At 43.3% G+C, this 15,067-nt stretch overlaps 1 protein-coding gene across 11 annotated transcripts in view; it reads left to right on the forward strand.

Annotated features, from left to right (window-relative positions):
* Positions 1-15,067, forward strand: part of PAQR5 (progestin and adipoQ receptor family member 5) — a 93,074-nt gene that overhangs the window by 49,676 nt on the left and 28,331 nt on the right. For 8 of the 11 annotated variants that reach the window (XM_073801185.1, XM_033851908.2, XM_073801188.1 and 5 more), the window contains one exon: positions 13,802-13,929. In XM_073801185.1, coding sequence (XP_073657286.1) covers positions 13,802-13,929 — 128 coding nt within the window. The other 3 variants (XM_073801189.1, XM_073801187.1, XM_073801191.1) reach the window with 3 other exon arrangements.

Raw genomic sequence — 15,067 nt, forward strand, 5'->3', positions numbered from 1 at the left:
CACCACCATTCATCTCCATTCTTTTTATCTTGAAAAACTGAAACTCTGTACCCGTTAAATAAGAACTCCCCATTTTCCCCTACCCCAGCCTCTGACAACCACCATTAATACTTTTTGTCTTTATGATTTGACTACTTTAAGTACTTCATATAAGTGGAATTATATAATATTTGTCTTTTTGTGACTTTTATTTATTTTACCTAGCATAATGTCTTCAAGGTTTATCCATATTATAGCATATACCAGAATTTCCTTCATTTTAAAGGCTGAATAATATTCCATTGTATGTACGTACCACATTTTGCTTATCCATTCATCCATCAATAAGTACTAGGTTACTTGTATGTTTTAGCTATTGTGAATAATGCTGACATGAACATAGGTGTAGAGATAGCCCTTCAAGACCCTTCAATCCTTTTGGGTATGTACCCAGAAGTGGAATTGCTGGATCATTTGGCCATTAAAAAAAAATTGTTTTTTGAAGAACCACCCTGTTGCTTTCCACAGTGGCTGTACCATTTTACATTCCCACCAACAGTGCACAAGTGTTCCAGTTTCTCCACATCTTCACCAACACTTGTTGTTTTCTGTTTTGTTTTGTTTTTTTATAGTAGCCATCCTAATGGATATGAGGTGATATCTCATTGTAGTTTTGATTTGAATTTCCCTAAAGATTAGTTATGTTGAGCATCTTTTCATGTGCTTATTGGCCATTTGTATATCTTTGGAGAAATGTCTACTCAAGTCTTTGGCCAATTTTTAAGTTGGGTCATTTTTCTTTTTTTTTTTTTTTGGGTCATTTGTCTTTTTGTTGTTGAGTGGTAAGTGTTCTTTATATATTTTTGATACAAGTCCCTTATCAGATACATGGTTTGAAAATGTTTTCTACCATTCTGTGTGTTGCATTTTCCTGTTATTGATGGTATCCTTGGAAGCACAAAAGTTTTAAAATTTAATATTATCTATTATTTTTCTTTTGTTGCTTGTGCTTTTGATGTTATAGCAAAAAAACCTTTGGCTGATCCAAGGTCATGAAGATTTACTCCTATATTTTCTTCTAAGAGTTTTATCCCTAAAATTTAAGTCTATGATCCATTTTTTTTGCGTTAGTTATTGCATGTGATGTGAAATAGGGGTCCAACTTTATTCTTTTCTTTTTTTCATGTGGGTATCAAGCAGTCCCAGCACCATTTATTGGAAAGACTATTCATTATTGTTTCATTGAATTATCTTGACACCTTTATTGAAAATTGATTGACTATAAATGTGAGGGTTTATTTCTGGATTCTCAGTTCTATTCCATTGATCTGTTTGTCTCTTCTTAAGTCAGTACCACATTGCCTTGATTACTGTGCTTTGTAATGAATTTTGAAATTGGGAAGTGTAAGTCCTTTAACCTTGATCTTCTTTTTCAAGATTGTTTGGCTGTTCAGGGTCCCTTGCATTTCCTTATGAATTTTAAGATCTATTTGTCAATTTCTGCAAACAGACAGACCAACAAAAACACCAGGCAGGATTTTGAGAGAGATTGTACTGAATCTGTTGATCAGTTTGGGGGGCATTACCATCTTAATTATATTAAGTAAATTAAACCCATGAATATGGGCTGTCTTTTCATTTGTCTAGTTATTCTTTAATTTCTTTCAGTGATGTTTTGTAGTTTTCAGTATACAAGTCTTGCACCATTAAAATGATTTGTTAAATTTATTTCTAAGTATTTTATTGTTTTTGATACTGTTGTAAGTGGAATTGTTTTCTTAAATTCATTTCAGATTGTTATTGCTAGAATATAGAAAACTGAGTTTTGTATATTTATCTTATATCCTGCATGCTTGCTGAACTAATTTATTAGTTCTAATAGTATTTTAGTGGTTCCTTTAGGAATTCCTGTATGTAAGATCATGTCATCTGCAAATAGAGATAGTTTTGCTTCTTCCTTTTAATCTAGTTGCTTTTTATTTCTTTTTCTCGTCCAGTTGACCTAGCTAGAATCTCCACTACAATGCTGCATAGAAGTGGTGAGAGCAGACATCCTGATCATAGGGGAAAAGCATTCCATTAAGTATGTTAGCTGTGGGTTTCTCGTAGATGGCCTTTGTTGGTTTAAAGAAGTTCTATTACTATTTTGTTGAGTATTCTCTTATCATGAAAGGGTATTGGATCTTGTGACATGCTTTTTCTGTGTCTATTGACATGAATATGTCATTTTTGTTTTTCTGTTCTCTTCTTGGTTAATCTTGTCAGTTTGTCTTTTTTTAAAAAAAAATTGAAAAGAAGATGATTTGGGCTTTGTGGAGCCTCTCTATTATGTACTTTATATCTCTAATGTCTTTTTGTTATTTTTATTATTTTCTTTCTACTTTGGGTTTATTTTGCTGTTACTGCTCTAACTTCGTAAGTTAATCACTCTACCATTGTAATGTAAGCAATTAAATATATATATATTTCTCTCTAAGTATTGCTTTAACTGCAGTCCACATATGCAGTTCTAATTAATTTCTAACTTCCATTTTGATTTTTTATGCAACTTAACGATTGCTCCAGGTATCCATAATTGAAATGTGTTAAAAATCTTTCCTAATGGTGTCAGATTTGTGAATTACTCCTTGCAGGTAAGTCAATTTTTGCTTTATATATTTTGAGCCTGTGTTTTTTAGGTCCATCCAAGTTTGTAATTGTATCTTTCCGGTGAAGTAAAGTTCTTATTATTTCTAAAAAGTGATTCTCTTGGGGCTTCCCTGGTGGTGCAGTGGTTGAGAGTCTGCCTGCCGATGCAGGGGACACGGGTTCTTGCCCCGGTCCGGGAAAATCCCACATGCCGTGGAGCGGCTGGGCCCGTGAGCCATGGCCGCTGAGCCTGTGCGTCCGGAGCCTGTGCTCCGCAACGGGAGAGGCCACAACAGTGAGAGGCCTGCGTACCACAAAAAAAAAAAAAAAAAAAAAAAGGGAGAGGCCACAACAGTGAGAGGCCCGCGTACCACACAAAAAAAAGTGATTCTCTTTATATCTAGTAATGCTTTTTGTCTTAGCATCTGTCTGATAGTTGTACAGTGACTCCAGTTTTGTTGTTTTCGTTATGTGTCTGGTTTATTTCTTTCCTTACTTTGACTTGTAATCTCTCCCAGTCCTTATATTTTAGTTGTGTCTCATGTAAATGGCACATAGTTGGATTTCATCTAGATTGACAATATTTGTCATTTAAAGGGACGGTTTAGTCTGTTGATATTTATAATGAGTATTGAAATATTTGCATTTATTTTGATCATCTTATGTGCTTTCTATTTGTCCTGTTTTCTCTGTTGCCCTTCCCTTCCTGCGCTCTTTAATTGAGTTTTACATTCTTCTTTTCTTTTTCCTTTTGAACATGCTGTTTTCTCCTGCCCTTGTTTTATAATTAATATGCTAGAAATATTCTCTGAATTCATCAGCTTAATGGTTACTTCAGCTGTCTTTACATGAATAACTGTAGGAAGCAGGAAGGGCTAGGCTATGCTGAGTTTAAACATTACCCCAGATAGCTCAGCGACTTAACAGAGCAAAGGTTTATTTCACCCTCACATTACATAGCTAAGTGGTCAGTGAGGAATTGTGAAGGGCCCAGGCAGATGGAAGGTCTGCCACCTCATAGCTGCTCCATCTGGAACATGTGGCCTTCTAGGTCGCCACAGAAGGGGAAGAGAGAGAGGTGTCTTAGGTTGGGTTTCCCAGAAACAGGCTCTGAGACAAAGATGTACATGCAAGAAGTTCATGAGGGAGTGTTCTCAGCAACACCTGTAAGGAAGTGGGGGAAGCAGGCCTGGATAGAAGGAGAAGTTGCATCAGAGGCCTCTGCTGACCACCCAGGGAGCTCTGGAGTGGGGTTGACCCTTCAGAGTTGTCCCCAATGAGAAAAGAAGGCCAGGACTTTGTATCCATCCTTAGTGGGTATGTGCTGCCCCTGTACAGTGAGCATAATGTGGTCAAGGTAGCAGCCTTTGGCCAAAAGTGATTCTCAGAGAGGGATAGTGGCTCAGTTCTGAAAAGGGGAAGAGTTGCATCCCCAGTCCATCATGACGTCTCCTACAAGAAGGCATTGTTCTTCAACTGCCCTGGCCTGGAATTAACTTTAACCAGAAATAGTCAACATGGCCCCAACCTAACGACACGACAGTCTGAGAAATGTAAGGAAGCACGTGTGATACTTGGTGAGCACCACCTGTCTCTACCATGCCTCACTTAACTTCTTGGATCTGAGGACTGGTGACTCGCAACAGTTCTAGACGTTTACCAGTTAACTCTTCAAATATCACATCAGAACCATTATATTTTCTCCTTCTAGAGAAATACTCGTTATGTCTCTTGCTTGCTTTTTCACATCTTCTGTCTCTTAATCTCTCTGGACCGCATCCTGGATACTTTCTTTGGATCTACTTTCAGTTGACTAATTTCCTTGTCAGCTCGGTCTAGTCTGCTCTTTATCCTTTCAGTGACTTTTAATTTCAATTATTATTTTTTTTAATTTCTAAAAGTTATATTAGGTTCTTTTCAAATCTGCTTGCTTATTGTTCATATTTTTAAGCTCTTTAAACACATTGAACACAGTTATTTGACATTTCAGTATCTGTTCTTTGATCTCTCTTTCTGCTATCTCCTATGTTTTGCTGTTTCTCATTCATGGCATTTTGTTTCTGGGTGTGTGCATGCTTGTTTTTTTTGTTTTTATTTTTTAACAGCTTTATTGGAGTATAATGCATGCTTGTTTTAACGTAGAAATCCTTCAGAGAGGATTTGCATTTGTTTCGTTGCTTACCTGAGGGAACTACAAAACTTTGACCTCTATCTATTTGTAACCACTTAAAATTTTCCACTTGAGAGTTCTTGGACCGCAGTGGTAGTGTGGATTTGGACCACAAACCCCTGTGAAGATGAACTGATGGTTCTGAATTCTTGAGATTTTTTTTTCAGGGAGACAACTTTTGTAATTGTATTGTTCTGTCTGGTAGGATTTATTTTACATTCACTTATCTTGAAAGTCCTGGCTTTATTGATGAGTTCTCCTATTAGATTCCCTGCCTTTGATGGGCCTTGGGTTTCATCTCTCATTTGCAAATGCTGGCAGCAGAAACTCTGATGGTGAAAGCAGCGTACCTCCCAGGGTTCCTGGTTTCCCTTTGTTTTGAGGGTTTTGTGACTTCCTTGCTTTTGTGCCATCTTGCTGATAGATTTATCCAGCGTAGAATGCAGGCTTCATCCAGCATTTTAGTTGTTTTCATTGGAAGGATCCTTCATGACATCTCATCGACCATCATTCTGCCAGAACCAGATGTTCCCCAGCTATTCTTCCAGGTCCTTCCTGCATCACATGGGTCCAGTGATCCCTTCCTTCTGAAAACTTGCGTAACATCTGGTATATCCATGAAATGTTTGTAGCAATCCTTGGTTCCACCAGGCTGGGTGCAGTGAAGCATCCTGGGCTTTTCCATCTAACAAACTAGGAGTTGCATTTTGGTTCTGCTATTTCTTATGAAATAGCAGATGAAGCTCCATCTCACCGAGCTTCAGTTTCCTTATCTGTAAAATGGGCTTGACAATCCCTACCTTTCAGTGCTCTCACGATGAGCAAATAAAATCGGGTCTGCCCCTGCCGTGTGCTGGATCTGAATCAGGAGAACAAATAGAGGCCACAGACCATATGCCTAAATATGTAAAAGTCACAAATGAAGCTCATAGTTACATAAATTCTATCTTGACAAATATTCCTTCATAATGACAAAAAACAATATGTAAAGCTCCGATTTTTGTATAGCTAACGCCAGCAAAATGTCAAAGCAGCTAAACTTAATTATTATTGCACATGTTTGGATATAATGTTGATGGATTAGTGATGTTTAGATGGGCATAACATACGTAATTCATACATTTACATGTTTATTCTGTAAAATTTATTTTTCTTGCCTTCACTTCAGCAAAATTTTGAGATGTTGTAATCAACATTATCACATAATTTGTGTTCTGTTAACAGTGATGTCAAAATAGACCATTATTCTTGAATCACTGTAGTTCTTAGAATTTTTTAAAATTTTTAATTAATTTCATTTGGGAGAAACTTCTGTTGAGTTTTTATTCAGTTCTGCTGAGGCAGAGCAACTGGAATTATCAAAAAATATTCTTAAAGCCACATTTAGAATCAGGAATGAGTATAAAATTTACATACCAAGTTCAGACATTGTAATGAGGTTTCGTATGATAGAATTAAGCGGGAAAATTATTAAATATTTTAATTTCATATGGCTTGCCATCTTTTATGTTGCTGTTTTCACTTTCTTAAAACAATATCTAGATCCATATAGTACTTACTTGATTTTTCTTTTTCCAAGAAAAAAATACAAAGAAAACAAAATAGCATCTTGCTCAGTCAAAATTATACCTCAGTCTGCAATGGCCAGAAAAGTAATTTCTGTGGGAATCAGTTTCAGGATTGTTTGTATGTGAACCTTCTCTTTCACAGTCCACAGACATTTTTGTTTCCTTATTTGAATTTTATTTTATTGGAATATCGTTTTTGTTGCATATTTCATGTGTGGCTTCTTTAGTTTAGAAAAGTCCTAGACATATTTAAAATAATAAATACGTATTTTTAATCCCTTTAAAATGAAATAACCAAACTAGATTTTTTTTTTGTAGGCTTTTGCTAACAACATCCCATAACATATATCTGTGGACAGCTCAGGTTCAAACCAAAGATGGGATTTGCTCTGTATTTGAGGACCTTCTGTTGTTTCACTGATTTCTTTCAGTCATCTTGCATCTTGCCTAAATTTTACCTAAGTGTTTAATGATATTTATTTGGCATTCCCATTGCAAGAATAAGAGTAGTTTGTGGTCAAATTTGATATGTGTTTCAGGAAGATATCCCATATTGGGGAAGTTTCTGTGGATGTCATATATAATCTTTGAATTGTTCCAAAGGAAGGCATCAATTCTCCTAGTAAGAAATTGAAACCATGTGTTGCCATCTCCAGCTCTAAGAATGCTTTTGGATTTTTGGACAAATCCTGACCTTGTATTAGTTTTCTGTTGTTGCCATAACAAATTACCACAAATCTGATGGCTTAAAAAAGAAGATAAATTGATTACCTTACAGTTCTGTAGGTTAGAAATCTCACATGGGTCTCGCTAGGCTAAAATCAAAGTGTCGATGGAGGCTCTCTGGGGAGAACCTGTTGCCTTTTCCAGCTTCTGGCAGCCACCTACAGCCCTTGGCTCCTGGCCCACTCCCTCCATCTGCAGAGCCAGCAATGTTGCATCTCTCGACCCTTCTTCATAGTCACATCCCCTTCTACCTCTCCCTTCCACTTTTAAAGGTTTTTTTAAAAAATTTATTTATGTTATCTATTTATTTTTGGCTGCGTTGGGTCTTCGTTGCTGTGCGCGGGCTTTCTCTAGTTGCGGTGAGCGGGGGCTACTCTTCGTTGCGGTGCGTGGGCTTCTTATTGCGGTGGCTTCTCTTGTTGCGGAGCACGGGCTCTAGGCGCGCCGGCTTCAGTAGCTGTGGCTCGCGGGCTCTAGAGCGCAGGCTCAGTAGTTGTGGCACACGGGCTTAGTTGCTCCGCGGCATGTGCGGTCTTCCCGGACCAGGGCTCGAACCTGTGTCCCCGCATTGGCAGATGGATTCTTAACCACTGCACCACCAGGGAAGTCCTCTCCCTTCCGCTTTTAAGAACCTCGTGATTACATTAGGCCTACCTGGATAATCAAGATAATCTCCCTATTTTAAGGTTAGCTGATTAGCAACTTTAATACCATCCCGTGACCTTAATTCCCCTTTGCCGTGTAACCTAACATATATACAGGTTCTGGTGATTAGGACATGGACATCCTTGAGAGGCAATTATTTTGCCTACCACAGACTCTCAAATCATGTTATCGCAAGCTTGCCCATGGCAGATTTTTAAATCAATGCCTAAATTCTAAGATTCTTTTTCTAGTTCTTAAATCAAAGACTGTATTATTATAATAAAGTAAAACTGATGGAATGCTCCATTGTTTCAACTTCGTCACTTTCTTCTTCTGCAGATCAACGCTCCGTATAATGTTCGTCATTCAGTGGGGCGTCTCACCCTGGTACACCTACCCGTACTGAGTAACATTTACTTTTTAAAAACATCCTATGTGTCTTTGTTTGTTTCACTTTATTGCTCATTAAAGTACTAATATCCTTCGGATCCTCCATCCTAGATACAGTGATCATTTGCTTCACTACTTTGTATCCATCTTACATGTTCGGCCAGAAGAAGTTTACCGTCATGTATAAATATTGTCCTGCATGTATGGAAAGCATCGTTATGCTTGACTGAATATTAGACACTTATCTTTTAAAGAACATCACCCCAGTGTTCTAAATTGACCTTTATCTGTAATTACTTAATACCAACAATGGTTGGCTATTAATTCTGCCAACTTACAGTTCTAGTAATTGCATGTGGCTTGTATACCAGTGATGTTTTATGTGTTTTAGATTGAGAACCTAAGTGTTCTCTTTTACCAGGACCAAGCATGGTCCGTCCTGCATGAGACAGTGGCTTGGTGTCCGACCCAGTGTCAGGCACGTGGCAGATACTCACTAAATGACTGGTTATACTCGATACAGCAATTTGTGGCCTGCTCTCTTCCTCCCCATTCTATCCATGCCTCTGCCTACCAGCACCTCACCAGACTCCTCGCTGGTCTCTCACTGTCCCCTCCCTTGCTTTTCGTGCCTGTGTCTTTGGGTTCATCTTAACATACCTAAAGGGCACCTCCTCTTCTGTGATGAACTACAGATGCTGGACAGGGAGGTGACAGCACGATGCTGAGGCAGGAGCCTCGGCTGGGAAGCCGGAGACAGCTGCAGAATCAGCGTGTGCTGGGAGTGTGTTGGAAATGAAGATTCACCCCGGCCCCACCGAACTGCAGTAAGATCCCTAGGTGATCTGCAGACACCTGCAGAAGAAAGTTGGAGAGGCACTGGCTTAGAGACTTTGTCCCCCAACCTCACCACTTGCACTTTGTATGAGCTCAAGCTGCTGTAAAAAGTACCACAGACGGGGTGGCTTAAACAACAGAAATTTATTTTCTCACAGTTCTGGAGGCTGGAAGTCCGAGATCAAGGTGCCGGCAGGGCTGGCTTCTTCTGAGGCTTCTCCTCAGCTTGCAGAGGGCCACCTTCTTGCTGTGTCCTCACATGGTCATCCCTCTGTGCACGCACATCCCTGGTGTCTCCCTCTGTGTCCAAATTTCCTTTTCTCGTGAGGGACACCAGTTAGATTAGATTAACTGTCTTGTTTTGACTTAGTCACCTCTTTAAAGACTATCTCCAAGTACAGTTATATTCAGAAGTGCTGGAGTTAGGGCTTCAACATATAAATTTTGTGGGAGATGCAATTCAGAACAATGACATCACTTTAAAGAAGAAGCAACTAAGGTTCAGAGAAGTGTGTGACGGTCCACAATGACACTGCAGGCTGAGAGGTGAGAGCTTCATCTCCGACAAGCCCTCTGGAGTGGCAGGGAGGATAGTGTGAGAGACCAGGACACGGAGTCTGATGTCTCAGCTTTGCTCCCACTACTTCTGTGATCCTCGATAAATGCCTTAACATCCACAGACCTTAGTTTCCTTTTCTGTGAAGTGGGGACAGTAAAAGGCCGTCCCTCACGCGGCCGTGAGGATTCAGTGAGATCTAGATGGGAAATGCAGATTACCATGCCAAGGCCGGTGGCCTGCTGACCCCGCTCTGACAGCCTCTGTGCTTTTCCTGCCATCAAAATCCTCTCTTATTTACTGCTAGCCAGAATGCCTGATTATTTTCCCCAGGTGATTTGCAGTGTAATAGCTGGAAAAACCAAGGGTTTAAAATGGTCACAGTGGAATTTCAGGCATCGGCTGGCAGGGGCACAGGGCTGTTCTTGAAAGCCGAGTTCGTGACAGGCAGTAAGAGAAAAACCCGCTGACGTGCCCTTGCCCTTCCACCTGGCTGCCTGGGGGTTCTCGCTCCTAAATTATAGGCCACGCGCAATTTGATTTCGTTTCATTCTAAATTGCCCAGCCTGCAACCTGGGAGGAAATCAATTCTGCTGTGCAAATATGCCAGCGCCTGCTAACTTTGGGCCGCTTACAGATGAGGCCCAGTTACGGAGTATTAAGGCAATGACCACAGTTTGCCTTTGGGGGGTCAAACTAGGCACGAACGCAAAATTGTTTTCAAGTGTTTTGCTGTTCAGATTTATGTAGCATGCATCCTGTAAGGATCTATTCTATGCAAAGTGCTTTGCTAAGGCTGGAGCCAGACAATGGAGAGAACGTGTCTCCCTTCCTGTGCTTGGAGGGGCTCAGAGGCAGAATCACTCTTCTGAGACAGAGGGGCTCCCTTTCTTTTATCCATCCTTTATCCATCTGTCATTTTTTTTTTTTTTTGGAGGGGCTGCTTAAAATCCTACCCCCATGTCTGGCGTCAGGATAGCCGGTCAGAGGAAAGCAGGTTCTTTTAATCTGCGCCCAACCCTGGCCTTGGTGGTAAGGCATTCTCCCCAGGTCTGGGGCTAGATTCTTCAGTGTGGTCAAGTTGTCTAGTTTGTGGACTTCCCAGCTCCTCTGTTCCCCTCTGGCTTTTGACTCTATCAGCATCCTCTCTTGCCTCCCAGAATGCAGGGTCCAAAGAGAGAAGGACAGTAGTCATATCCTGAGTCACCGTGGACAAAATGTGGGAGACTCCCCCCTGCTCTGGGTCCTGTCCATCCACCGTCCAGCTGTGGCTGTCACTGCATCTGAGCTGTCCTGCAGCCCCGCCCTGCTTCCTCCCTGTGTGTCACCCTCACATGCTCAGGGCTCCGTAGGCCCCTTGTCGTAAGATCTCCTGCTATACGGGATCTGCTGAACTTATTCACATGAAGCAGTGAATAATTAATAACAATTGCTCCTTTCTGGAGTCCTTGCATTTTAACAAGAGGCCAGTGCTTTAATAAAAAAAAAAGAGGGCTTCCCTGGTGGTGCAGTGGTTGAGAATCCGCCTGCCAATGCAGGGGACATAGGTTCGAGCCCTGGTCCGGGAAGATCCCATATACTGCAGAGCAGCTAAGCCCGTGCACCACAACTACTGAGCCTGCGCTCTAGAGCCTGCGACCACAACTACTGAAGCCCACTTGCCACAACTACTGAGTCCGCGCGCCTAGAGCCCATGCTCCGCAATGAGAAGCCACCACAATGAGAAGCCCGCGCACTGCAACGAAGAGTAGCCCCCGCTCACCAAAACTAGAGAAAGCCCGCGCGCAGCAGCGAAGACCCAACACAGACAAAAATAAAATAAATAAATTTATTTAAAAAAATTTTTTTTAAGGAAGAAAGCAATAAACATAACAGGTAGAATGATAGGCCTGTAGTTTCTGCTGGAGGGCCTTACGCGTGCCTGCAAGCACGCGCCATCGTCCTCGCTTGAATCAAAGGCTGAAGGCCATGAGCCCGTTTGCCGCCTTGTCAGCAACCCTGGTGGGTGGGCAGCTGCAAGCCGACATGCCTGCTGCCCATTAGAGAAGCTTGTCCACTGAAAACCGGGGATGTCAGCAGAAATGCACAGTGAATCAAAAACTGGAACAAATCGCTTTAATTAGCTAAAACCCAAACCTAATTCAAACAGTATTTCTTCACTGGACCATGAACCAACTTCATTCTCCCCCTGTCCCTAGTTGACTAGTTTCACCCAGAATTGAACCAAGATGGGAATGTGCTCACCGTCTGGTGAGCAAAGGCCCCCCATTTCATAGGTGTGGACACTGAGTCCTGAGAGTTGTGGCCCAGCTCAAGGTCATAGGGCACTTAATGGGCCCAGATTTGACTCTTTACTCTGATATCCCCTTACTAATTTCTCCACTATTCCATGAGACCTGTTGACTCAGAACCTCAAGAGATAGTCCAAGTTATGCCATATATTGTGTATTCTTTTAAAAAATTTTTTTAAAATTTTTGGCTGCGTTTGGTCTTTGTTGCTGTGCACGGGCTTTCTCTAGTTGTGTTCAGCAGGGGCTACTCTTCCTTGCGGTGCACAGGCTTCTCATTGCACTGGCTTGTCTTTGTTGCGGAGCACAGGCTCTAGGCGTGCAGGCTTCAGTAGTTGTGGCTTGTGGGCTCAGTAGTCGTGGCTCACGGGCTGTAGAGCGCAGGCTCAGTAGTTGTGGCGCACGGGTTTAGTTGCTCCGCGGCATGGGGGATCTTCCCAGACCCGTGTCCCCTTCATTGGCAGGTGGATTCTTAACCACTGTGCCACCAGGGAAGTCCTTACATTGTCTATTCTTGTGGTTTTTGTTTTGATTATTTATTTATTATTTTTTAACCCATTTTTAAAAATTGAAGTATAGTTAATTTACAATGTTGCGTTAGTTTCAGGTGTACAGCAAAGTGATTCAGTTATCATATATATTCTTTTTCGGATTCTTTTCCATTATAGGTCATTACAAATATTGTGTATTTTTGAATCAAGATCCTCTCTTAAACTAAGAAGTTGGTAACCCAAATGGGAAATGGGTGGTTAGGTAGGAATTCTCCCAGCCTTCCATTCCTCCCACAGCCCTAGAAGATCAGAGGGAAACCTTTAAAATTGATTGTGATTCAATTTACATTACGATTACTAATATTGTCATTGTCATTATTTGCCTCAGTTAATCTACTTATTTTTACTTACCTCTCAAAGTTATAACAACATTCAGCTAAGTCAGTGGTTCTTAACTGGGGGAGATTTTGCCCCCAGGGACATTGGCAATTTCGGGAGACATTTTTGGTTGTCACGTTACTGCTAAACAATGCCTAGGACAGCTCCACCCCCAGCACAAAGAATTGTCTGGCCCCAAATGTCAACAGGGTCGAGACTGAGAAACCCTGATCTGATCAACACAAAAGGGGGAGAAAATCTGCAAATCCTGCTAGTTCAACAAATGGAACTGTTTCCTTTTCCGTGTTTCTCCCAGTCTCCACCCAACTATGTGTACTTAAAATTTCTATAGTTCTGTCATCATGGCAGGAATACAGTTGACATCCCACTTTTTTTCACTTAATATCGCATCCTGAGCTTTTGACCCTCATGCCTCATCGTCTCTATAATTACCATTTTTAATGGATGTGATGCAGTCCTCCAAGCAGGTTGACACCCCCTATTTTACCTGACCCGTCCAAGTTCTCATCCGGGATGGTTACTGAGAGCCTTGCCAGGCGGGCTGCGTGGGGTGGGGAGCTTGCGTGGGCCCTGCTGTGACCAGCCTTCTCCTCCGCCTGCAGCGCAGGCTGATGCCATCATAGTTTTCATCGTCAGCAGGCCTTTATGAAGCACCTTGGTGAATATATCCTGGCCCCGGCGGGGAGGGATCTTCCGCAGAGATCATCCCACCAGCCCCTGACATCCAAGGCTTGTTGGCTCGAACAGGCAACATATATGTCAACCAACCACGAAGGCATCCGAAGACTGGGCTGTAGGCCCCCGGCACAGGGTGCGAAAGCAGATTCTTAGGCAATATTCATGACAGGAGTAAGTGCATCTGGAATGCAAAGACAGGCTGGATCCCCAAAGGGAGTCAGGGCCTTGAATCCTCTCCTCCCCCTGACTGCAGGCTTCTGGAAGGACGTGGGAGTTTAGAAGCGATGGGAGGGAGGCAGGTGAAGGACCCAGGGTCAAGTGTTCCAGGCTCCAGTGTACAAGTGCACAGCCTGGGAGAAAACTAGAGACTACCGGAGACGTTCCTCCCGAGACCTTCCCGCCACCCTCTCGTCTCACCTCGGCGCCCCTTTCTCTTCCCCCTGCAGGTGTTCCACGAGCAGGGCATCCTCTTCGGCTACCGACATCCACAGAGTTCCGCCACGGCCTGTCTCCTCAGCCTTTTCCAAATGACCAATGAGACCCTCAACATCTGGACGCACTTGCTGCCCTTCTGGTACCTCCCAGCCCCCTGGACCAGCTGCTCACTCAGAGCCTGGGGACTGGGGCTTCTTTAAACACAGCTGGGGTGGAGAGAGCTGAGATTCCGTGATGGGATTTGGGGGACTCCCCCGTGGTGCTGGGAGGCATGGCGGTCTGCTGCTGGGGTGAGCTCTAGGACCCAGATTGTGGTAGGATTGGAGGGGCTCCTGGAAGCTCCCCGGTCTTTCCCTGCTCCCCTGCTTCGGGTCCTGACTTGAGAGGATTGTCTTATTCGGTCTTGGAGGCTTTCTGGGTCTTTTGGAAGCCCTGGCTAAAATTCCCTAGCTTCGGCAAGTCACTTAACCTCTCTGGGCTTCGCATTTTCCCACACGCAGAGCAGGTTAGCCTGTGCCTTTCCGGGGGTTGCCTTGAGGATTAGGGGATGAGGCATTGGAAAAGGCATTGGGCACGGAGCTGTGGGTGCCTGGGACCACAGCAGCTGTGAGGCATTTGGTCAGGCAGCACTGAAACGGAGCCAGCCGAGAGAACGCTCCGGCACGTGCACACGCACAATGGGAGCTGCCAGGAAGGTGAGGAGGGACCTGGCTGAGAAAGGTGGGGACCGAAGACCAGCTTCACATACCTGGTGCCTGTGCGTAGCGAGTGAAGGGTGGAGATGGGGTCATAGTATACGAGAGCTGGAAGGACCATGGGAGTCATGCGGGCCACCAGCCGACTCAGGCCACCACTGGCTGACACAGATGCGGCCCAGAGAAAGGAGTGACTTGCTTACATCCCCTGGCAAGTTCTGGCACAGGTTAGTCTCTGGACTCCCCCTCCCAATCATATTGAGAGTAGGAAGAGAGTAGGAAGGACCCCAGGGCGTGCTGCAGGCAGAGAGAGGGGCCCGAGGACGGGGTCCTGCCTGGCCAGCAGTTAGAGACAGACCCAGGGCAAAATGCAGGGGAAGGCTGCTTGGTGCCAGAAACGTCGCCAGTGGAGAAGAGGGAGAGCTCAGGCTTGGGGTGGGATAGGACCACCTGTAAAGAAGCCCTAGCGCCTGCAGACTGGTCGGGGTGGCAGCAAGATCTGCTCACAGAGGCTGCTCGTTGTTTTAAATTTAAGTCAACTGGACGCACTTGCTGCCCTTCTGGTACCTCCCAGAAGGGTAA

This window comes from Tursiops truncatus, chromosome 2, assembly GCF_011762595.2.
Source record: "Tursiops truncatus isolate mTurTru1 chromosome 2, mTurTru1.mat.Y, whole genome shotgun sequence".
Classification (NCBI taxonomy): Eukaryota; Metazoa; Chordata; class Mammalia; order Artiodactyla; family Delphinidae; genus Tursiops; species Tursiops truncatus.